This window comes from Adiantum capillus-veneris, chromosome 7 (assembly GCF_014529385.1).
Source record: "Adiantum capillus-veneris isolate H3 chromosome 7, ASM1452938v2, whole genome shotgun sequence".
NCBI lineage: Eukaryota > Viridiplantae > Streptophyta > Polypodiopsida > Polypodiales > Pteridaceae > Adiantum > Adiantum capillus-veneris.
In genome coordinates this window covers 92,339,814-92,364,144 of record NC_140937.1, presented here as the reverse complement: position 1 = coordinate 92,364,144, position 24,331 = coordinate 92,339,814, and the positions used below count along the sequence as shown (strand labels likewise).

Sequence of the window (24,331 nt, the reverse complement as noted above, 5' to 3'; positions counted from 1 at the left end):
AAACTGGACACTTGGCAGTAGGAGAGAAACCTGTAGGACACCTGAGCAAGAGGGGGCACCCTAATGAGAGGGAGGCTGATTTTTGGATCAGTGTGTGCATTTACAGACTGTGTGTGAGTGGTGGGTGCAGGTTCACAGCTTTAATGGAAAGCTTGCCTTCTCCTTTGTCTCATGTAGCGCGATGATTTTCTCTCGTGCGTCTCTCTCCCCCCCCCTTTGCACATATGGTAATGTCCCTCTAGTTGGGCTACTAAGATGATCATGTATAGTTGTGGGGGTTTTATGCGCGTTTGCCAAGGCAAGAAGCCTTCTGAACAGGTACCGGATGATTAGCTAATTGCTAATCCCCCACAAGTACGCACAGTTCCATCACGAAAGATTGTGAATTTGGAGAGTTTCTCACGTGAAAACTCGTCCAAATTACCGGGGAACTGTCCCATTACGTGCAGGAGCTCGTGGGACACGCGTAGACGTGTTCGCTCCACTCAAAACAATCCAAAACAGCAAATTACAGCCTGCTGTGTTTTTCTGCAGGTTTAGGGTTTCGCACCTAAACTGCAAATTAGCACCAGGGGAGCCTTGGGATGCATGTAGAGGGTTTTGGGCACCCGACAATGGCAAAATAGAGAATTATAGCACGTTGAAATTGACCTACAGCTCACCGGAAAGCTTCCAATATGCAAGGGAAAGTGTCCTAGAGGTGTACTACAGGGGTTTTGGCGTCATTATGCTACCGAAATCAGGTCGGAAACCTACGATTTCAGCCCTTGAGAGGTTTGAACAGCTTGGTGAGAGTTTTATCTAAGTGTTCGGATCGTCCATTTTCAATTGAACAAAGAAATACCGAAAGGGGAAAAGTCTTTGGGCCTACACGATGTCAGTCTTCGTGTGCACAGTGACGATCTAGTTGTTGGACGCATCTGTGTTCTCTTTTCTTCTCAGCGCTCTGTGTAAAGTTAACAAGTAATTGAATTAGTATCGCCCTCTACTGTGTACAGGCCGGTTAAAGACATCACTTATTAGAGAATTCTACAAGCAGGCCTCTGTTGCCAGACTACGATGGCGGATGTCAGAGCATTTTGTAAGACTTGTGACATATGTCAGCGTATGGGCAGGCCAACAGCAGCTGACATGACACCTCTGACTCCAGGTTTATGCACTAGGAGTATTTATGAAATGGGGGTTAGACTTTATGGGGCCATTTTAGAAGGTTACTCCTAAAAAGAATAGGTATATCATAATGGCTACCTGCTATGTGAGCAAGTGGGTGGAAGCTAAGGCCCTACCAGATAATACTGCCATATCATAGCCGTGTTCTTATCTGAGATCATTTGCAGATATGGATGTCCGATTGAGATTGTCTCTGATCAGGGTACGCACTTCATAAACAAAACAATTCAGATACTGATTGAGATATTTTCAGTTAAGCACCGGAAATCTACGCTCTATTATCCCAGGTGCAATGGTCAGGCAAAAAACAACAACAAGACTATAGAAACCATTTTAACCAAAATAGTCCAGAAAGAGCTGCATCAGGAGGATGCCAAACTCCAGACAACATTATGGGCTTATATGACTGCCTACAAGGTCACTATTGGTATGACACCCTTCAGAATAATGTGTGGGATAGAGGCAGTGGACTAGTGGTTCCGATCCAATTTGCAATCCCAAGTCTAAGACTGGCAGTTGAACATGGAATGGAATTTAACAAGAATCTGAAGTAGAGGTTGGATGAGTTATTACAACTGGATGAAGTTAGACAACGAGCGATGCTGGAACAAGAGGTTGTCCAGCAAAGGAGGAAACACCGGCATGATTGAAAAATCAAGGTTAGAGAGTTCAAGAAAGGTGATCTGTACTACTATATCAGTCAAACCTGGGACCAAAGAAACCTAATTTGAAGATAGCATGGTCTGGACCCTATGAGGTTGACTGGGTATCCTCTAATGGAACAGTAAGATTAAGAGATTTATCTGGATTACTGTTGCCCGGAGTCTATAATGGGGCCAAGATTAAACTGTATTATACCAGGTCAAAGGAAATCCTAGTAGCACCAACACCAGAAAACCACTCAGACTCAGAAAGTGAACCACTTGACTTGTTCCACATCAGACCAGTTAAGAAGAGATGCTAGGAGTTGTTGAAAGCAGTTGATAAGTTAAGTCCAGTTCAGACTCAGATGAAGCCAGACCCAGTATAGTCTGACAATGTCAACGGTCACAGGCAATCAACAATCAAGAGCAGAATCTTCTAGGTAATGAGTGAGCTTTGACCAATGCATGGCTTCCACTTGGCAGACGGCGGCCCTAAAACCAAGAGAGCAGGAGCGTGGAGAATTCATGGCGCGTATAAAGATAACTATGCGAAGGTTTCAAGATGCTGCACTTCTTTCTCAACCAATCGTGCAACTCACTTCTCCTCCTATAGAGCTCTTTGTGCCTTCACCACCTACATAGCCTACACAAAGTGACATACCCTCGCCCTCTGTTGCTACAAAGCTTGACACTCCAAGGCTTTCGTGCTTTTTTTTCTCCACCACCACAGGCGCATCATCATCTTCGCAGGACTATTTAGAGGACACAGCCATGGCAAAGACCAAGAAGGTTTCTGAGCAGATGCACGAGACTCTCGACCAAGTTACGGCATGCATAGAGCAACAAATGGAGCAGACGCAGCAGGTTTGCTCAGTGCCTCACAACAACATTGGGAAATATGTCTTTCACCAAAACGAAGGGCACTCTTGAAAGTGTGGGATCTAGAAGTGGTGTTAGAGGCCACTCGAATGGAATTTGATGCAGGGATCATTCGGTAGGTCGTGGACACATTTGACCGAGAGAGTAGTTCAACAGAGATTAATATCAGGGAAGTCCAAGCTACAACAGTAGCTCTGGTTCATGTGCTCAAAATGCCATACAATGTCAACTTGCTCAGCGGAAGAGGTTAGCAGACATTTGAAAGAAGATGCTGAGGCGACCAAGAAAAGAAAGAGGGGAGCTCAAGGTGTCCTAGTGGTTGCCTTAGTATGGGCCAATATATAAATTCATTGTTTCCATGTTGAGTCTCATTTCCAGTTTCGTCTATAATTCAGTTCTAGTTTTACAATACAATTCCAATCTTGTATGATCTTAAGTTCTAAGGTTATCTGAACTAACTCTAACTACCAACCTAGAATAGTTGTCATAAGTATTCAGCTCATTCCAATGCAGACCCACAACACAACCAAATTGTAAGAGAGGTAGGGGGGACCCACTCCCTGTCCACCTCAAAAGCCAAGGGAAGGTACCAAGATGCACAATCCTCTGACCAAACCAGCTTCCCTAAGAAGGCCTCTCTAAACTGGCTCTCAAATAAATCTGCAAAGTTTCTAATACCCATAAAGTAATTGGGCTCTTCCATTGTCTGCTATTGTATGGTATTGTAGACAGTTTCTCTCGTCCAAAAGGAATCATCATGTAAACCCTGTACTCTGAATCTCATCATGGGTGTTCTCTCTGGACCGAGAAGAATGTAACGTCTTTGAGATAACTGTAGGAAAAGCATATCAAGACATAGTGGCCCACTCCTCAAAGAAACATCTGGGGATCTCCAAGGGCCAAAAGCAGAGAACTGAGCTGGGAGGATCTGAGAAAGTGGGACATTAGCTAGAGGTGCGAAGCCTGCTGATGGTCAAAATCTTCAACAAACTACAAAGATCCACTACCCTCCTGCTCCCCTTGAGCAGGGCCTACTGTGAGAGGCACTTGCAACTGAAGCTCCAAGTGATCCAAAGCCTACTAGACATGTCTGTCCATGGGCAACTCAGGCTGCTCATAAACTGTCGTCGATTGTTGATCCTCCTCTATCCCTCTGTTCAAATGTCCTGGAACCTCCTCTCGATCCAGGTCTGGTAACCTCTTCTCTGGAAGCCTGCTGATGGTCAAAATCTTCAACAAACTACAAAGATCCACTACCCTCCTGCTCCCCTTGAGCAGGGCCTATTGTGAGAGGCACTTGCAACTGAAGCTCCAAGTGATCCAAAGCCTACTAGACATGTCTGTCCATGGGCAACTCAGGCTGCTCATAAACTGTCGTCGATTGTTGATCCTCCTCTATCCCTCTGTCCAAATGTCCTGGAACCTCCTCTCGATCCAGGTGTGGTAACCTCTTCTCTGGAGGTCTGTCTAGGGGACTGCTCTGCCTCTGCCAACCTCTATCTCACTACTCTTCTGTAAACAAGGATAGGTTGTGTCTGACCCTATCTACCTGCTTGTCTCTGTCTCTGTGTTTGGTCTACACTCTGGTGTTGCTCAACACTCTGCTGTTGCTGTCTCTGTGCGGGGTTCTAATGCTGTACAGAGCTTTGATGTGGCTGTGAGGGTTGTCTCCTCTTTCGACCAATGTGTCTCTGTTGTCGCCCTCTAGGGCAATCCCTCACCAAGTGCCCCATCTCATGACATCTAAGGCACTAGTTTGGTCTGCCTGTAACCACAATCTTGTGCGAGTGCAACACTCCTTTCCACTCAAAATTGATGGAATCTGGAAACCTCGTGGAAGGGGTGGCTGCCACCTTAATGAATGGCACATATGTCTGAAGCTGCACTGAGCGTATAAAAGGTATGCCGAAGATAGAACCCATTTGCCACTGGCAACCAAAACTGTGCAGGCAGCTCTTTTACGAAAAACTTCGCAGACTGACTTCTATCCTCAAAAGAAGCTAATGAAAAATCCTCTTACCATGAGCGCAGAAATATCAATCTATCCCCCGAAGTCGAGAGGAGTGTGGCCGATGACCCTTGAGGCAAGTTCTTTTGATAGCAATGAAAGTATCTCTGCTGAGCAAGATGATTTCCTCTAATTTGCCTTCATCCGGACTAGTTAGATTGCACGAGAGCCACTCTCGAATGTTGACACGAGCATAGGAGCAACCTACAAGGCGGCTGACAGCCCCTCTTTGAGAGAGAACCTCGATTCAGTCACCTATCTTGCGTTGTGGGTCTTTTGATATAACTATAGAAGGTACCATAATACGCGAGAGAGAGAGAGAGAGAGAGAGAGAGAGAGAGAGAGAGAGAGAGAGAGAGAGAGGCAAACCCTGCGCGTGACCCACAGGGAGCAACCCTGCGCGCGCGAACCCTGCTACTGCAACCCTGCGCGCGAACCCTGCTGCTGCCGCATATCGCATCCTTGCGGCCTGCTGCCGCAGCGGCTCCTGCCTGCAACCCGTCACCTCAAGTTCTTGCTCGCGCCCTACTGCCTGCAGCCCCACGCGTCCCGGCCTCTGAGTACCTGCAGCCCCTTCCTAAACCCCTAATTTCTCGAAAACCCTGATCTCTGCAAACCCTAATTTCCTGAAACCCTAATTCCCTAAAAACCCTAATTCTCCGAAACCCTAACAGTCTGCCAACCCCACCGGTTTCAAACCTTCACCGTGTGCATCGTTCTAATATCTGCAAGGGAAGGAGAGAACGAGAGAGAGAGTGAAAGAGTTCAAGCTTTGCTTTGGGTCTTGCTTTTCCCGTTCGCCAGTCTCGCCCATTCTTCATGGCGGCTTTGCCGGTCTTGAGTGCCACACACGGCGCTCCATCACCACTTGCCTGTCACGTGGATTGTACTGGCGACCTGTTGACACGCATTGACTCCAAAATTCAACACTTGGCACAGCATGCCTTGGTTGGCCGAATGATTGGACAGTCTCCACCTCGCTCTTCTATACGTGATTGGTGTCAGACTGCACTGGGCACTACTCAAGGACGGGTCTTGGAACTTACATTACTTGGCAGAGGCATATTCATGGTACGTCTTTCAGATCCCGCCACTGCCTCAGCTCTCCTGGCTCGCTCTCCGATACTCTCTGATCGCAGAATGATATACTTGACGAGGTGGTATCCAGAGTTCACTACTGAGGGGTTTGACAGTCGGCATCTTATTCCCCGATTCCCTCTGACTCTTTCCTTCCCGGATATGCCTCTCCATTTTATTGATGAAAATCTCCTTCAGATGATTGCTGCTCATTTTGGCACAGTAGTTCCAGGATCGTGCATCTTCTCATCTGGTCCACCTCGCATTCAGGTCTTGGTGTTTGGGGATACTTCATTACCAGATACAATTACTGTGGCTGTGCATGATCGAGACTACTCTTGCCGAATGGTAGTCACTGGCCGCCCAGGACAATGTTTACGTTGTCACGAGATGGGACACTTGGCACGCGATTGCCCCACTCAGCCACGCCATCGGCGATAACACCAGACAGCTCGTGGCACCCACACTCAGCCACGTGGGTCAGCAGCCACAGCCGGTTCCTACTACTACTACTCGAGCACCTCAGCTTCAACCGTCCATGTTCCTCCCTCTTCTTCAGTTCCTAGTGAGACTGCGTGGCAGACAGTAGGTCATAACCATTCCTTCCGTCCTCGTCAGCAACCCACCTGGCAAGCAACCCCTAGTGGTACCTCTCCTGCTCCCTCTCAAGTTTTTGCCACTCCCTTACCCCGAGCTTCTCCTCGCCATTCTTCTTCTTCAGCCTAGGATTACTTACCTCTGCTACCAGCTCCTCCTTCACTTGCCATTCCCCTGCCTGCTCCTTCCCCTATTCCTGAGGTCCCTATTCCCATGCAGATGGATCATTCACTGTTGCTACCTCTTCCTTTTCCTCCTCTCCCTCTCGCCCTTACTCCCCCCCCTCCACCTTCTAGTCCACCCCCTCCCTCAGCCGCCCATACTTACGTCCCACGCAGTTTTCTCAACTCTTGCCCTCTTTCGTGGGGCACTCATCGAGCTGAAATGTGCGGTGACTCAGAAGGACCATTGCAGGTGCAGCTCTACCTTATGCACCACAAGCCAGGTTGTGTTCCCACTTTAATAGGCAGTCGCTCTCAGCCTACCCATTCTTTTTTCCTTCCATTCCATGCAGCTCAGGAATGGACCGAGGATCAGATTCTGCATTTTGTGCATGCACAAACTATGGCTCAGCTTAATTTATGGTTGTCTACTTCCGCTCCAGATGTATTGTCTCCACACTTCCCTTCCTGTATTGGTGCAATGGAATGGAGTGATGTTTATGCTTGCTATTCATTGCCTATGATCATTCATGTATCCTCAGATGTGGTGCTTCCTATGTCTATGCGCATTTGGGGTGTTAAAAGGTGCAACATCGGTCATGCAATGTAAACAAGCTGAGGTCCGCAGTTGGTGCAATGAGATGCCATATTTTAGAGAGGGCTTGCGGGTTGCTTTCCTCCCGCCAGAAGCTCATCCCTTGGATGGCCCAGCTGCCTCCAAGAAGATGCGCAGTTAGTCAGATGCTTTACCAATTCTTCCATGCAGACTATGGACTTACATGTAGTTTCTTGGAATACTAATGGTTTACAGACTTCTCGGGTAAGAGGTTCACGCAAGCTTTTACTTCGCAGAGATTTACATGCTCATGTAGTAGGCACTGTGGATATATTACTAGTACAGGAGCATAAGATTGCCACTCTCTTTGGTAATCTCATGCCCTCGGGCGCTCACACTTTTTGGGAGCCTGCTCTAGGCATTCATGGACAGAGTTGCGGTTTATGCATTTCAGTGGGGCCACGATACTTGGCATCAGTTCAGCAGCATGGCACCCTTGTCGCTGGCAGAGCAGTCTATGTTTCTATCCGGATTCGGGACTCTACCATTGGCTTTATGTCAGTATATGCACCCACTACTCCTCGGGAGAGAGCTACTTTTTGGTCGTCCTTGGTTGTTGCTCTACCTGCTGTGGACTCTTGGGTTGTTGGAGGCGATTTCAACAACGTCGAGAGCGACTCTGATCGGCGATCGCTTCTATCATCCATTTCTCCAGATGAGCAGCCTGCTTGGGATCGATTTCTTCTAGCTATTCAAGGTGTTGACGCCTGGCACATACCCTCTTTTGGTCACCACCCTGCTACACTTCATTACTCGTGAGGGTTTGAGACAACAGGGAAGACTGTTAGAGCGACTTGATCGTTTTTACATTGGCCCTTGGGCAGCAGCTCTAGGTGGATTTACTACTATTTGGCGAGGGACCAGCCTCTCAGATCATTTTCCCATCTCATTGTTTATCTCTTTCACTAGATCCACTGCACAGAGACGCGGCTGCCGCATCCCTGACAGTGTTCTCACCACTGAAGTTTTGCAGCAGCAGATTCGCGACTTGTGGTCCACGGGTGCTTCTTATTGTGGTCCCCCTGTAGAGTTCCTTGCCCATTGCATTACTCAGTCTAGTATTTACTGCCGTGATCAGATTGCTAGTATTCATCGTCAGTTGAGAGTACGTGAGTCTGACCTCCACATTCCTCTTGGTTCCACACAGCGCTTGCTTGAGGAGTGGCCTCAGGATGCTTATCTCGCTGCTAGATAGACAGAACTCACACAGGAAATTCGTAGTGTACAGGAGGCTAGGTCTGAGTTCACTCATCATGCTTCAGTATCTCATTGGATAGCCAAAGCTGATCGAATGAATAAGGACTTCTTCACTGCGCATAAAGAGCGCCCTCCTGGCACCACCCTCAGGACTTTGTGCGATGCTCAAGGAACACTTCATATGCATCCTGATATTATTCTTGATATGTTTGCAGATTATTTTGCGGCATTGTTCACTGCTGATGTATGCACTACTGAGGTTTTACTTGCCCGTGAGTAGATCTGGCATCACACTCGCCATCGTTGTACAGACACTATGGCAGAGATCTTGTTCGCCCCATTCACACTTGCAGAGCTTCATGATGCTATCGAGAGTCTATATCCATCTTCCTGTCCAGGCGAGGACGGCCTCACTAGAGCTTTCTTTTTAACCGATTGGGATGTATTGCATATACCACTGCTTCATGGTTGTCAGGATATCTTTGCATCAGGCTATATGCATCTAGATCTTTGTTCAGGTCTCATATCTCTTATTGCGAAAGGGGGTGATACCACTCAGCTTCGCCAGTGGAGACCTATTACTCTCCTCCCCTCGGTCTATAAAATATTAGCGTTACTGATCAGCCATCGCTTGCGACCGTTCTTACCATATATTATTCACACTTCTCAGACAGGCTTTGTTATGGATCGATGCATACTGGATAATATCTTCACTTTTTATGCGGCAGTAGAGTGGGCCAGATCATCTTCTGAACCTCTCGCTTTTTTCATCCTTGACTTCGAGAAAGCATACGATCGTGTTGAGTGGGAGTTTCTCGAAGGATCATTAGCCAGGATGGGTTTCCCTTCGAGATGGATCTGAGGCATTTCCGCTCTCTTCAGAACTGCCAGCAGTGCTATTACTATTGGTGGTCGGGTCAGTCGCAGTTTTGAGCTCTCTCGATCTGTCCGTCAGGGATGCCCTTTAGCAGCATATTTGTATCTGTTTGTGGGAGAGACTATGTCAGACTTTCTTCGTGCTCAGAGTCATGCATTTCGTGGCTTGACCATGACAGTACCTTCAGCTCCGGACCTTATCGATCAGGAGTTTGCTGATGACACTATGCTGATGTTGCGCTATTTGCTAGCAGCTCTTGATGCCATGCAGGGAGCCCTGGAGGTTTTTTGCATTGCCAGTGGTGCACGCATTAACTGGCATAAATCCTATGGGTTATTGGTTGGCAGTGATGACATACCTACTTGGGGGGTAACTGATGGTTTCACATGGCTACAGCCAGGTCAGACATGCAAATATCTGGGCTTTCAGGTTGGATTTGACGTTTCCTCACAGCAGCAGTTTGCACCTGTGCTATAGTCTATTCGCAGGAAGCTTTGTCATTGGTCTTCACGTCATCTGTCGTTGGCTGGCCGTGCATTGGTCGCCAACCAGGTCATTCTGGCTACAGTATGGTATACGGCCTCCTGTTGGATGCTACATTCTGGTGTGATAGCTCAGCTCCGCAGACTCGTGTGGAACTTTTTATGGAGTGGCACAGATGGCACTACTGATACTCGTGCTCGAGTTCGCTGGTCCACGATTATTCGTCCTAGATCAGAGGGTGGCCTTGGCATTATTGATGAGAAATTACAGAGCCGCGCCCTTCTTACCAAGCTTATTGTTCGGGGTCTTTTTCCCGGCCAAGAACCTTGGAAGATGCTTCTTTAGGCCGCTCTTTCCACAGTGACTCCGCGCCTCGGCACTAGAGATGGCCATACTTGGCAAACAGGGTATCGTTTTCTCTTTACGGATGCCCCCTTGTGCACCAGCACTCTCTCACCCTTCATCCGATCGCTCCTTCAGATTTGGGTATCCATGCGATGCGCTATCCAACGCTCACCTCCCTCATGCCGTGAGGAGATTGAGCGCCAGCCTCTCATTTGGAATGATGCAGTTCTTTATTCTTCGGTTAATCCACCCCGTCAGCTTGGAGAGAGGACTCACATTGACTGGGCTGCTTGGGACACTGGCCCTGCTGCCTCTATGCGGTTGTTTCATGAGACACGTATGCTGGATGCAGATTTTGTGGTAGAACATTATGACATTGGTCGCGGGGTAACAGACAGACTGCTTGAGATTGGCTCCGCCATTCCTTCACACTGGGACGCAGTCATGCGAGGCACAGTTCAGATGCCTCCACATTGTGGCTGGGAAGGCCTCTTTACTCAGAGCACTCTCTTATTAGTTCGTTTCGACACCATGCTGTTCACAGTTGATAATGACTACTCTTCGGGGATGCATGCTAGGCTGACATATGCTACTACCTCTCCGCGTCTTGTCTACCCCGATGCTCGCTGGGAGGCCATACGAGTAGTTGGCTCCCATGGGAAGCGTCGTTGTGTTGACCCCCGTTTCGCTTCCGCTGATGCTGCACTTTGGAGGCTTTGGGTGTGGGAGGGTCGTGCCCTATCTCAGGTTTATTGGGACCCAGGAGAGTGGCATTGGCCTCACTCTAACCCCACCGGTGCACATGTATCATTCTTTGAGTACACAGTCAGAATTGCACGATTTGCATTGATGAGACAGCACCCAGAGCAGCCCACTCGTATGTGTTTCTGGTTACATTCAGGTCTCTCCCATGCCTATCTACAGCAGTTTTGGTCAGCTATCTGGGATTTACATGTGGCTCGTCGTATTTCCTTTTTCCTGTGGATGATTGCACATACAGGACTTCCAGTTGGGACTTGGTTAGCTTCTATGGGTCACGATCTGTTATGTACTCGCTGTTCTTTGTGCCTACCTGAGTCACCTGCGCACTGCCTTTGGTCATGCTCGTCTTCTCATGCAGTTTGGCTAGCAATTTGCTTTTTACTTAGTAGAGCTGATGTTCAGCATGGATTTCTCACTTGGGGATCTATTTCCTGGTTGATGCCGATGCCTGGACCGCATCTTTTCTACGAGGGCTCAGACACAGATCCAACTCTTATGCTTACCACGACTGGTTACCGACGAGGGACTTTGGCTATGTTACCACAGATTGCTTGGCAGGGGGATCCTCAGACATGTGATGAAATCTTCTCAGTCATCACTAGCATTGCACTCTGGAATGTTTGGAGAGCTCGTTGTCTTCATATTCTCAGTGCGGCACCCCAACTCCTTCCGGATATCCTCACTGCCATTTGGCTGGACATCATTCACACCCTCATTTGGCAGTGGGATTCTTCCTCAGGTACATCTAGAGCAGCTAAGGCTCGTCGATTTGATTTCCTTCGGCGTTGGGCACGATCTCCACTCTTCTTCACACTTACAGGTGGACAGATTACATGGCATTATGCGCCTCCTCAGTGGTTTCTCCTCCACTCATCATATAGACCACCATGAGATTATTCTAGTCGAGTTGTCACTATAGTGGCTCTCAACCTTACATTCAGCTTGTACACCCCACGTGATAGGCTATTTTGGCATTTGTTGGGGATTATCTTGTACTCGGTAATATACAGCCCTGATTTTTTCAAAAAAGAGAGAGAGAGAGAGAGAGAGAGAGAGAGAGAGAGAGAGAGAGAGAGAGAGAGAGAGAGAGAGAGTCGAAGGAGCTAATACCGAACTTAAACCCAAATGGCGGAGTGGGAAGGGGGTGGAAAGAGAGGTCGCCAGGTAGGTGGGGTGTGCAAGAAAGTGGGGGTTGGCAAGCCTCGGCAAGGAGGCGGCAGTTAGGCAATGGCGGACAGGTGGGCCATCGGGCAGGGAGCAGGGAGCAGGGTGTTGGCACGAGGTAGGGCAGTGTGGAAGAAGGATGCGTTAGGTGGGCAGGTTCTAGGGCAAGGTGGACAAGTCAGGTAGGTTAGCAAGGATAGGTTGGGCGGCAGGCAAGTGGGCAAGTGCGGTTAGTGTAGACGGGAGTAAGAGTGAATGCAACAAGCATGCAACAGGGAGGCGGGGAAAGCAACGCGAAGAGGTGAAAGGGGTGGGGCACAACATAGAAGGGCTTCAGCGAGGTGGGGGCGGTGGCACAAAGAGCGACAGGGGCGGGCTTTAGCGAGACGGGGCAATAGCGAGACGGGGCAAGAGCAACAGGGGTGGAGTGGACTCCCTAGGGATTCGACAGCCAGGCGCAGGGTTTCAAAGGCGCGGGGTTAGGGTCTCTTGGAGCTCAATATGCTCTCTCTCTCTCTCTCTCCCCCCCCTCTCGCCCATGCCCCTATGTCTTGGCCCTCGCCCTCGCCCTATCTCCTCGCCCCTCACCCTTGAACCTACCCTCGCCCGTGGCTTCCACCGCCTAAAGCAAACGCTAAAGCACAAATTAAAATGCTTTAGTTTTCACTGCGAAAAGCACTACCCACCGAAAAGCAAAAAGAAAAATCAGAAAGTTCCATTCTCCTACAGGTGCTAGAACAGGAGCAGACCCAGGGTTGCGTTGGTTGTGTGGGACAGCTTGGACAGGTTCGGATTTGTGGTGTATGCAATGCAGCGTTAGACAGGTTTGGGTTCAGGACAGTGGGCGCAAGGCCCCTCCATTATTTTGGCTTTAAGGCAGACGCCCGCAATGGGCTGTGGTTGTACCTTTACCCGCCGTGGAATATTTGATGCGGATGTATGCTTGATGCGGGAGACAATGTATGCATAGTGTGGATGCATATGTGCGCTTAGTGGCTCTTTTCCGGACGGCGATTAAGCATGAGGAAGCTGAGCGATAAAACCGACCCCCTAGAGGATGCCATTCAAAAGTGCAAAGAGGAAATTACGGAGACTATTACCAAGATGAACCGCAATCTATTGGGCACAATAAAAATGCTCGAAGGACGCGTCCTGATCCAAGAAAGCAAGATAAACGGTCTGGAAGACCGAGTGACGACTCAGGACGAAGAGATTGCGTCACTCAAGAAAGATCTCGCCGAAGCACAATCAAGCAACACATCGGAAAAGGGCGAATTGCAACCCTCAGTAATCGAAGAAATCAACACGATCAAGGAGCAAGTACGGGCCATCAAAGAGGGAGAAGAGCAACACAAAGAGATGACGACTTCTTGGGTGGATGTTCTTACAAAAACTCGGCAAAAGGCAGATGAAGCCGAGAAATGGATCGAGGTGGCCAAGAAAGGGAAAGGCAAGGAGATAATGTCCACGCCCACACCCACTATCGTTAATCAGACACTAGAGGAGGAGTAAAGAAGACGTGTGCGCGCTTTACGTGTGAGAATTTGCGGTCTTAAAGACAAAGGCAATGTGGACGAAGAGGTAAAAGAACTCATGGCCTTGATGGGGGTTCATGAGCCGATGCACACAAGAGCTTGGAGAGTGGGCAACATAAAGAAAAATTGAAGCAGTGGGGAAACCTCAAAAGAAAAGGCACTCATCCTTTGCTTTCCCTCCATGGAAGCGAAGAAGTCGTTCTTGAAGAAAAGGCCAACTCTTAAAGAGACGAGCATTTTTCTCGGGGATGATCTTACCCTCTCGCAGATTGCTCATATGCAGGAAGTACTGCCGGAGATTAGAGCGGCAAGGGGAAAAGGCAAAATTGCCTTTTACCGAGATGGAAGAGTAGTAATACTGGAGCGACGCTCCACATGACGGTGCGAGACTTATGGGACCACACTCAAAGTAGCGGCTTGGAACTGTAATGGATCCATGCGTCTTGATGTGGGTGCTTTTGAGGATAGCTTTACTGGAAGAGACATCATCTTTTACTCTGAGAGACACCAGGCCCCTGGGCAATCCATGCCTCACATCAGTGGATACAAATGGGAGACAGCTTACAGAGAGGAGACACGCTCAGAGCACAGAGGACGGGGCTCGGGGGGAGTGGCAATGTTATTTAGAGAGGATTTGCAGCCATTGATACATATAGCCCGTAGGGATGAGCAGGCTAGGTACATGTGGGTGAGATTGAAAGCAGAGACAGACAGATATCTCTACATTGCTATTTGCTACTTTCCCCCGAGTACGTCTGTCTATGCATCACCCAGAGGACAGTCCCCCTTTTCTATTTTGGATGATGACATATGGGAGTTCTCTAGAGATGGTGACATTATCATTCTAGGGGACTTCAATGCTAGGACTGCCCATCACCAGACAGTGTTTTATGATACTTCAAAGGAGATGCTGAGAGAGCTAGATGTTGTAGAGACGGGCCTGTCTAGACTATCACACGATGCGGAATATACTGAGTATGGACGACACCTGATAGACAAGGGCACCGCACATGGACTGGCCATCTTGAATGGCCTATAGAGGTTTCCTGCTTCGGGAGGCTTCACATGCTTCCCACACAGACATGGAGCCAGCACAGTGGACTATGTCATGGCACAACCGAGCCTCATCTCTAGTATCCAGAACCTCACGGTTGGACCGAGACCTATTGGTGTGGCAGTTAATCATGCTCTTGTATCGTTGACCATTTCTTTTCAGTTTAGTGTAGCACACAGGCTACGGACAGCAGCCCCTACTCGCTACACCTTCACGTGGGAGATGGACTTTGTATACATAGATGGGATCTACAGACGCCTGTGCACAAAGGAGCCAGGGAGACCTCTGGAGGAGCTTACTACTATACTGACACAGACACTACATGATGCAGCAACAGAGGCATACCCACATACCCAGCCTGGGTAGAGATGCCGTTCGGGGAGAATGCCCCAAAACAGTTGGTATGATGAGGAATGCCGGGACACTAGAGCTAGACTTCAGAGGGAGGTGCTTTTGGGGGGCATCACTCATAGGCAGTCACAGATTGACTTCCGACGCCTAGTGCGGCGGAAGAAGAGGGCATTTTTGGCTCGCCTAGAGCAGGATCTATACCAGCTATTCTTGAGTCAAGACTCACGTGAGGCGTGGATGCTCTTTCATGAGCACTCCCCCCCCCCGCCATCACCTCTACAGAGGCCTGGGGCCAGTATGCATCATCTTTGTACACAGTTCCTGAGCAGCCCCCCCTTCCTAACCCCCCCGATCCATGCCCACATACATGTGTTTTTTTCACCGTTGAGATGGTGAGGAAGGCCATTGACAGGATGAGGACTGGGAGAGCATATGATCATGATGGCTTAGTGGCTGAGCATTTCATGCATGCTAGAGATTTACTAGCAGAGCTTCTAGCAATTATGTTTAACCGTGCCATGTGTGAGGGCTTTCGTGATACCTGGAGCCTATCTACTATTGTACCTATCTTCAAGTCGGGAGACCCTATGGAGCCTGGGAACTATCGCACTATCATGATTGGACACACATTGGCACGGTTGTACGCATCTATTCTTGAGCAGCAGCTGAGTAGATGGGCAGAGAGGGAGGGGATGCGCGCAGCCGGCGGGCAGGCAGGTTTCAGGAGGGGTTTTTCTACTCTTGACCATATCTTGACACTCAGAGCCATCATTGAGGAGGGCAGATTGCGTGGGAGACGGATCTATTGCAGCTTTGTGGATTTTCGTAAAGCGTTTGACGCAGTGCTCAAAGCTAGATTGATGCGCAGATTTCAGCAGATGGGAGTACCCACAAAGCTCATTTGGGGGGTCATGGCATTATACAGGTCAGTAGTGGGGCATGTACGCACCCCAGAGGGTCTATCCACACCGGTTTACTCCACTATTGGGGTGAAGCAGGGCTGCCCGCTCTCTCCTACTCTATTTGGTATTTATGTAGATGAGGTTTCTGACTACATTGAGAGAGATGGTGATAGAGGTGCACAACTGGCAGGGACATGGATTCCACTATTGTTATATGCTGATGATATTGTTTTGATCTCTGACTTTCTGGAGGGGATGCAACGTCACCTGGATGCTTTGCATAGGTTTGCCCAAGAAAGTGGTTTGTCCGTAAACCTTCATAAAACCAAGGTCATGGTATTTAATACCACCCCACAGTGGATCAGGAGGTCAGCGCCCGCCTTCACATACAGCCAGGAGAAGGTGGAGTCTACAGATGCTTACACTTACCTTGGAGTGGTTTTTAGTGGGCCAGCATTTTCATTGAGGAGGGCAGCAGAGACTAGATTGACCAGAGCCCATGCAGCATTGGGTAAATTGGAAAGGAGTGTTCACAGGTTCAGTTTCAGGAGCCTCGGACGAAGCTCTGGCTCTTTGACACTTCGGTGGCTTCTGTATTGCTCTATGGAGCTGAGATTTAGGGACCTTCACTAGACCATCACGGGAGGACAGGCCGCAGTGATGGATGGGGGGACATGGAGAAGCCTCTCGTCTCGATGATCTCACGGCTCATTAGGGCCAAGACTTCAGTACCACGTGCTATTATACGAGCAGAGCTAGCTGCCTCCCCACTGGTGGTTGAGGCGCTCACCAGATCTGTCTCCTTCATACACCGCATGTGGGAACCTCCCAGAGACAGATATGCACGCCTTGCACTTGAGTCCTCTCGACAGTTAGCCATGCAGGGAGATACAGCATGCTGGTACGGGGAGATGACGTCATGGTTTCAGGCGCATGGGTTCAGCATAGACAGATTGCCTCCTTTCCAGTACTCATTGGATGCGCCCTCTTTGACTCTTACACAATCCGAGGTCACCAGGCTCATTCGCCAGGACTTGACTTAGCTAGACACCAAGAGGACATGGATACAGCCAGTACAGGAGCTAGGCACGAAGATGCCTTTCTACAGAGAGCATCTCCTCCAGCTTACGGAGGATGGTTTTGTGACGAGGCCCAGATACATGGACACTCACCTGTCTCATGGGATACGATGTGCTATTGGCCAGATAAGCACATCTTCACACGAGCTGTCAATCGAGACTGGGAGATACAGCGGAGTACCAGCAGAGGCCAGGACATGCCCCCTTGTGACATCGAGCCTGAGACAGAGCTGCACTACACATGCCACTACCCCATCTAACTACGAGATACGAGGCCGCTTCCATTGCTTGTTCAGAGAGGGCTTTGGACCATTCTCTAGAGTCATGCGGTACGAGGATCAGAGATCCTTGGGTTTGTTTTTGCTCGAGCTGCGCAGACACAGAGAGAGCTGGATGAGAGGAAAGACTAGCCAGTCTCAGAGAGAGATCACAGACTTCTTTAGAGCTGCCACTGGACACCCGGAGAAGCTAATACCACAGCAGAGCTCGTCGCTTTACACCAGAGGCATACTGATCGACCGAGCGACTGAGCTGGGGAGATCCAGACGCCCACGACTGCGGAGGACTACCCAACATCGACAGAGGCTGCATCAGAGGATACGGGTCACTTTGGCTCGACATGCACGATGCTCGGTCAGACTACTGACCATGGAGGAGATTGATGAGATCCGCCTGTGAACCGATGCTGGATCTCGTGTGATCTAGCTATCCCAGCTAGGTGTTTTAGTTGCTTAGTCCACACCCAGTAGTCTAGGATTCCATAGTATTTTATTTTGTCATTTTGTCATCTTGTTACTCTGACTTTGTATCAGATCCACCACATTGTAACTTTCTGGTCTCATAAGTCACTTTGGCCTTTTGAAGACGTTAATATAACATTTCATTTCATTTTCTCTCTCTCTCTCTCTCTCTCTCTCTCTCTCTCTCTCTCTCTCTCACACACACACACACACACACACACACACACATTTTGGCATTGATCTCTCTTCCTCTCTTTGGCGCTCCCCTGTTTACAGGGCGGGTTCCCTTGGGTGTGTGCATCCGTGTTCGGTGGGTGGTAGGCGGTAAGGAGTTCGTCTACGAGGAGATCTATCATAATAGATCCGAGATCCATTCGTTGCCCGGTCCCAAGACAAGGTTTGCTCGCGGTTGCAAAGGAGATTGCCTTCCGATTCACCCATTGCACCTTTGACATGGTATTATAGCCATGGCATGCTTTGGAATCACATCGGTGATCTGTGCGAGTTTTGGCGCGACGAAAAGAGATGGTTTGCTGTTTTTTCTGCGTTTTTGCTGATTTTGGTTGTAGCGAGCAGATTTGACAGATCCGGGTCACTTTGGCTCGACATGCACGATGCCCGGTTAGACTACTGACCATGGAGGAGATTGATGAGATCCGCCAGCGACCAATGCTGGATCTCCTGTGATCTAGCTATCCGAGCTAGCTGTTTTAGCTGCTTAGTCCACACCCAACAGTCTAGGATTCCATAGTATTTTATTTTGTCATTTTGTCACTCTGACTTTGTATCAGATCCACCACATTGTAACTTTTTGGTCTCAGAGGTCACTTTGGCCTTTTGAAGACGTCAATATAACATTTCATTTTATCTCTCTCTCTCTCTCTCTCTCTCTCTCTCGCTCTCTCTTGCTCTCTCTCTCTCTCTCTCACACACACACACACACACACACACACATTTTGGCATTGATCTCTCTTCCTCTCTTTGGCGCTCCCCTTTTTATAGGGCGGGTTCCCTTGCGGTGTGTGCACCCGTGTTCGGTGGGTGGTAGGCGGTAGGAGTTCGTCTACGAGGAGATCTATCATAATAGATCCGAGATCCATTCGTTGCCCGGTCCCAAGACAAGGTTTGCTCGCGGTTGCAAACAAGATTGCCTTCCGATTCACCCATTGCACCTTTGACATGGTATCATAGCCACGGCATGCTTTGGAATCACATCGGTGATCTGTGCGAGTTTTGGTGTTGATTTTTCGCAACGAAAAGAGACGGTTTGCTGTTTTTTTTTGCGTTTTTGCTGATTTTGGTTGTAGCGGGCAGATTTGACGGTTTCCCTTCCTCTACCTCGACCTAGCCTTGTCACATGCCCAAGTTCTCTCACATGATGGAGAGGAGTGATGATTCTGACATGGTCGATTTGTGATGAAGAAGTACGACCTGAGGTAGCACCTGGTGTTGGAGACCCGTCGGCAGGGAGTGGGTAGATTGGTCACATTTCTACTCCGGCGTAGGTGAAGAACCAATCAAGATACCTACCCTCCCTACCTTTCCCTCGGATCGGCAATTAAATGGCAAGAACTATGCCATTTGGAAAGCGACCATGATGGTAGTCTTTAACTCTTACGAGCTTGGAGGCCTTGTTGCGGGCAACTTCCAAAAGCCATAGGATCCTGTGGGAGCCAAGTTACGGAAGCGTATCAATGCTCGAATCTGATCTTTCATTATCCTCGATAGCACACCATATATTATTAGTCACATCCAATTGATGAAGGACGTGAAGCTGATTTGGCTTCATGAGTATTTCGGAGGATGGATTCATAGAGAGACCCCGATACATGGAGGTCTTCTTACTACGTGGGCCTAGGGTGGTGATTGGCCAGCTCAAGGTTTCGTCACATCGCCTTGAGATAGAGATTGGCAAAGCATTTCAGATTTCTAGAGACGAGAGAGTATGCAAACAATGCAAAAAGGAGGTGATTGGTGAGCAGCGGGGGGAGGTGAATTGTAATGTTAAGCGGAAGTGATTTAAGGTGATAACTCAGGATGAGTGCTCAATGCGTACGCAAGGTTCCTTTTATAAAGTTCATGAGGGATTGTGCAATAGAGTAGAGAGAGAAGAGAGAGATATTGTGAGTGAAAGTTATGTGAGTGATAGAGGGGGAAAGAAGACTAACACTAGATGGGGTCCTAAATCCCCCTCCAAGGGCCCCCCTCTCTATTGCTAGATGTTGAGATGCTGATAGGATCTTGCAGTAGATGCCTGATCTGTGAGGCTAAGGGCTGAAAATGCAAACTGACGAGGCTATGGGCTGATCTGCTAATGCCGATGCCGAGGGTGCTGATGGTGGACGATGAGGATGACTGAAAACTAAAAAACACTGGTTGATCTGCTGTGTATAGGCTGGGATCTAAAAATACTGGCTGACCTGCTATGCCAGGGCTGAGATCTGCTGTTGCTGGCTGATCTGCTGTACTTGGCTGAAAACGCTAGGGCTGGTTGCTTGATGGAAAAACATCAAGAGACAGAGGAGATGGAAATGCTAGGGATAGGTTACTGAGGTCCTAAGGGCATAGTACCCCATGCATGGTATTGCCTGATGTGGCAATGGTGACCTTGGGGTTCACCTTTATGGGGTATGCAGGTGAGGTAGGGCAAGGAAAACCCAGGACTTGGTTTAAATAATAATGTTGAGGTCATTTATTAGTAATTGGCACTATTAATAAGAGGTGCTTCACATGCTGCTAAACTACCTAGGCCAGGTACTAATGCTAGACTATGAGAACACTCCCTAGTGCCTACACCTAGCAGACACTGGCTGTGCTTATGTGCAATTAGAGGGCATGCAACTACTCTAAAATCTTGGACATGCACGTCCTTCATACAGACTCATGAGGGTACCAGAACCCTTCCTAGGCTGTCCTAAACCCCAAAATAGGAGTTAGCTTGTCCACATGTACATAGGGTTAGATGAGCACATGACATGAAGGATGAGTAGCACTATGTATGTAGCTGTAGGGCCTTCAAAGTTCAGAGAGATTTCCCATCTTCTTTAGAGAGTAGCACCCTCCATCAAAGTTGGCAGACTAGTGAATGCTAGGGAGGTTTATACTGAAGATTCAGCGGCATAAAGAGATCTCTTTACATGCCCAGATAATACTGGGTGGGGACACCCACACAAGGAGTTACCCTCTAGAGGGCAGAGACAGAGAGCACCTTGATTTCAGGCACTGCGTCTCTACCAGCGAGAGATGACATAGATTAGAGAACAGTCTAGCAGGAGACTGCAGAGCACCTGGCTCAGCTTAGACCAGACCCAAACATAGTCTTCAGGGAGCTGCTGACACCCCTATCTCTTATGTATACCATACTACACCCCCAGTATAGTACAGGATGGCACTAGAGAACATATCATACTTGTATACCCTTTGCATTTAGTCCTGCATTCTGAGGCCCTAGCAGTAGAGTTCCATCCTCCCTCCATCCAGCATCATGGGCACCTCTCATTGTACACCCCAGATTACCAGTTTATCAGTTAGATTTAGCTATAGTCTTTACTTCCAGTTCACCTTTTCCTTTCTTGGGATGACACGTATGTACATTGATTCGTCTCATCATGGGCCGAGCTCGGTCTTTAATAAAATTTTTCTTTCTTCCCTTGATTCAGAGAAAACCAGCCCTCTGCATACTTAATGGATGCCCTAGAAGTTTGCAGACAGGCATCATGGCATGTGCGTGCAGGGGTGCTTGTGAGGTGAAGTGCACAGTAAGGCACTAATGAGCTATGGGAAAGGAGTGCCGGGGGGGGGGGGGGGGGGGGGGGGGGGGGGGTTTGGAGAGGATGCTAGTAAAAGTGGGTTAGAGAGGGTGCCTAGGGAGAAGGGGACGCTTGGAAACCAACTCACAGGATCACATGCCACCTTCTGCACTTACGTGTTGGAGTAACCAGTGTGGCCTTGAGACGAAAAGGAAAGTGGGGAATGGAGAGTTTCAAGTATTGAGAATTAGTTGTATGAATCCTACTTGCAAATAAAATGGAAAAAAACTGTCATTCTACATTATGCCAAGTCTATTATATATTCACAAGAGCACGGATAGCTGAAGCTGCTCTTATGAGTTGTCTGTTTAATACAACGTACGCTTAGTCACAAAGAACCAGCACTATGAATTTAAAGTGCAACTGAATCTGTAATGCATTGCCGTTTTGTGTGTGGTGTAACAAAGGCAAAAACATGAGTCTGTGATTACAGGCCTGATTGATGGGTTGGTGCAGGTGGACTGAAGGATCTTATTACAGACCGGGACAAATTGCTCATTTCTGTAGGTGCCGTAACTGCTTTGGCTGGGGGTGTATACATGACTAGGTTAGTCTTGTAACAGTAATGAATCACAGTTTTTCTTCTTTTTGCTTGTCTGTACATCCTTTTAGTGCCAATGTTCAATTTTCTGAACTTGTTTGTGGATAGGGAAGGTTCCCGCGTGATGTGGGGTTATGTCGAGCGAATTCTTGGGCAGCCTTCATTAATTAGAGAATCATCAAGAGGAAAGTATCCTTGGTCACGCTGGCTTTCTCAAAGCAGCATTGCTTCTTTATTCAAGAGGACGAGTGCAAGTGAGGGTGCACAAAAAATGAAAGAGGGAGATGGCTTTGGGGGTGTGGTATTGCATCCACCTTTGCACAAGAGAATCCAGCAACTGGCTATGGCTACTGCGAACACCAAACTACATGAAGCTCCTTTCCGCAACATGCTCTTCTATGGTCCACCTGGTACTGGGAAAACCATGGCAGCAAAAGAACTTGCTAGGAAATCGGTATGTGCCTGTAGATAGACTTGGAGTGTTTTGCTGTTGAAAGTTTGATTTGTCTTTGATGTTTTTGTTTTCTCACTTTTTCAGGGTTTGGAATATGCTCTTATGACTGGTGGTGATGTCGCACCCCTCGGATCTCAGGCTGTGACTAAGATTCATGAGCTTTTCACTTGGGCAGGCAGGTCGAAGAAAGGGCTGCTTCTCTTTATTGATGAAGCAGATGCTTTTCTTTGCAAGTAAGTCACATCACGTGTGTAGATGATATATTGAATTGTGTTGCATCAAAGTAAAGCCTTGACAATGTGGGGCTTGAGTCAGCCCGGACTTTTTGCAAGAGAAAAGCTGAATGTTGGGGATATGAGCTAATTTCTGCAAGGGGTGACTAGAAGACAGAACAGGAGCTTCTTAGGATGGGCCGTATGTTCTTGGGTTGCACATGGGAGCAGACGAGTGTTCTGCGTGGTCCTTGCATGTGTTTTTTTAAACATTTGTATGCCCCTCTGATGAGGCTGTCTGTTTGCATTTTACAGGCGAAGTAATAAGTCAACAAGTGAGGCTCAGCGGAGTGCATTGAATGCTCTTCTCTATCGAACAGGGGATCAATCAAGGGATGTTGTTCTAGTGCTAGCAACCAATCGTCCAAGTGACCTGGATGTGGCGGTCACAGACAGAATTGATGAAGTGATTGAGTTTCCTCTCCCTGGAGAAGAGGAGCGGGTGAAGCTATTAAAACTTTATTTGGATAAGTACATAGTGCAAGCTGGGACAGAGAAGGACTGGACATCACGCATTTGGGGTGAGCCGGATAGGATTGAGCTTGTGGGCATTACTGACGACATTATACAGGAAGCTGCCGCCAAAATGGAAGGATTTTCAGGGCGGGAGATAGCGAAAACAATGGCGAGTGTTCAGGGGGCAGTTTATGGAAGCAAGAAAGCAGAGCTAGATGCTGAATTGTTTATGGAGGTAATCAAATATAAAGTTGCTGAACACCATCAAAGGAAGAGAATTGCAGTAAAAGGTGGTAATGTGAAGAGCAGTGTGTAGATGATCCAACTAGGTTTTTCCATTTTCCTGTTTTGGCTGATGGAGCACCCTCAATTTTGATCTTTATTGGACTAAAGAGTGTGCGGAGGCATTTATGAGGTAAATATCTTCATGAGCAAGTGCGACGCACATCCGCTATGCAGCAGATAGTTCCGGATTCAGGGTAAGGCTCTTCCATTTGTTGATTTATCAGAATTTGGTAAGTAATGTGGATGGACTCTCCAACTCTTCACATCGAGTGGGCAGCATGGGAAAGTTGGCTAAGCTGTGTCCTTTTTGATTGAGCACATAAAGGGCAGGTGAGGGGTGTTTATGTAGTTCAAAAGGCATTGAGTATACTTCCGAGACAAACAGGAGAGTACAAAATTACTGAGAATACCCAGTAAGTCTCGAGTTTGGGGCCTTGGTTTTACAATTTTGTATTACTTTAAAGTTAGAGTACATGCTTGCGTCCTTTCGAAGTTCGCAGTTGCAAAAGGCAATGTATTTATTGCCTGCTAATTGGTTGTAAAGTTTGCAGTAACTTCAAAGTAGAAGCTGAATGGTTCTTTACAATTGTGAATGGTTCTTTACAATTGTGTTAAGTTGCTTGAGGAATATGGTTAAATAAAACATAAAATATGGCTGTAGAGTTGAGTTGGTTGTATTTAAGTGCCTCTTGACCTCCCTCTTGGGCAGTGCGCTTGATTCTTATCTAGTCTTTCACTCAAAATGGCAGTCTCAATTTATAAGCAATCTTTCTTGTTTTGGGGGAGGAGGGAGGGGCGGGAGGGGATTGGAACTATGAATTTTTTTTTGGGGGATTGCAAAGTAAGCTTTGATTCTACACATCTTACTCTATT

General features: G+C 48.1%; 1 protein-coding gene across 2 annotated transcripts in view; it reads left to right on the top strand.

The window, feature by feature from the left end:
- LOC147454224 (uncharacterized) overlaps window positions 1-24,064 on the top strand; it is a 73,510-nt gene extending 49,446 nt beyond the window's left edge. Inside the window, exons 5-10 of one of the 2 annotated variants that reach the window (XM_086516231.1) lie at window positions 21,907-21,997; window positions 22,100-22,445; window positions 22,530-22,678; window positions 22,973-23,485; window positions 23,567-23,588; window positions 23,683-24,064. In XM_086516231.1, coding sequence (XP_086372357.1) covers window positions 21,907-21,997; window positions 22,100-22,445; window positions 22,530-22,678; window positions 22,973-23,485; window positions 23,567-23,588; window positions 23,683-23,769 — 1,208 coding nt within the window. In that variant the 3' untranslated portion in view covers window positions 23,770-24,064. Of the gene's footprint in view, window positions 1-21,906; window positions 21,998-22,099; window positions 22,446-22,529; window positions 22,679-22,972 lie in introns of both variants that reach the window. The other variant, XM_086516230.1, reaches the window with a different exon arrangement.
- Window positions 24,065-24,331: the final 267 nt, after the last annotated feature.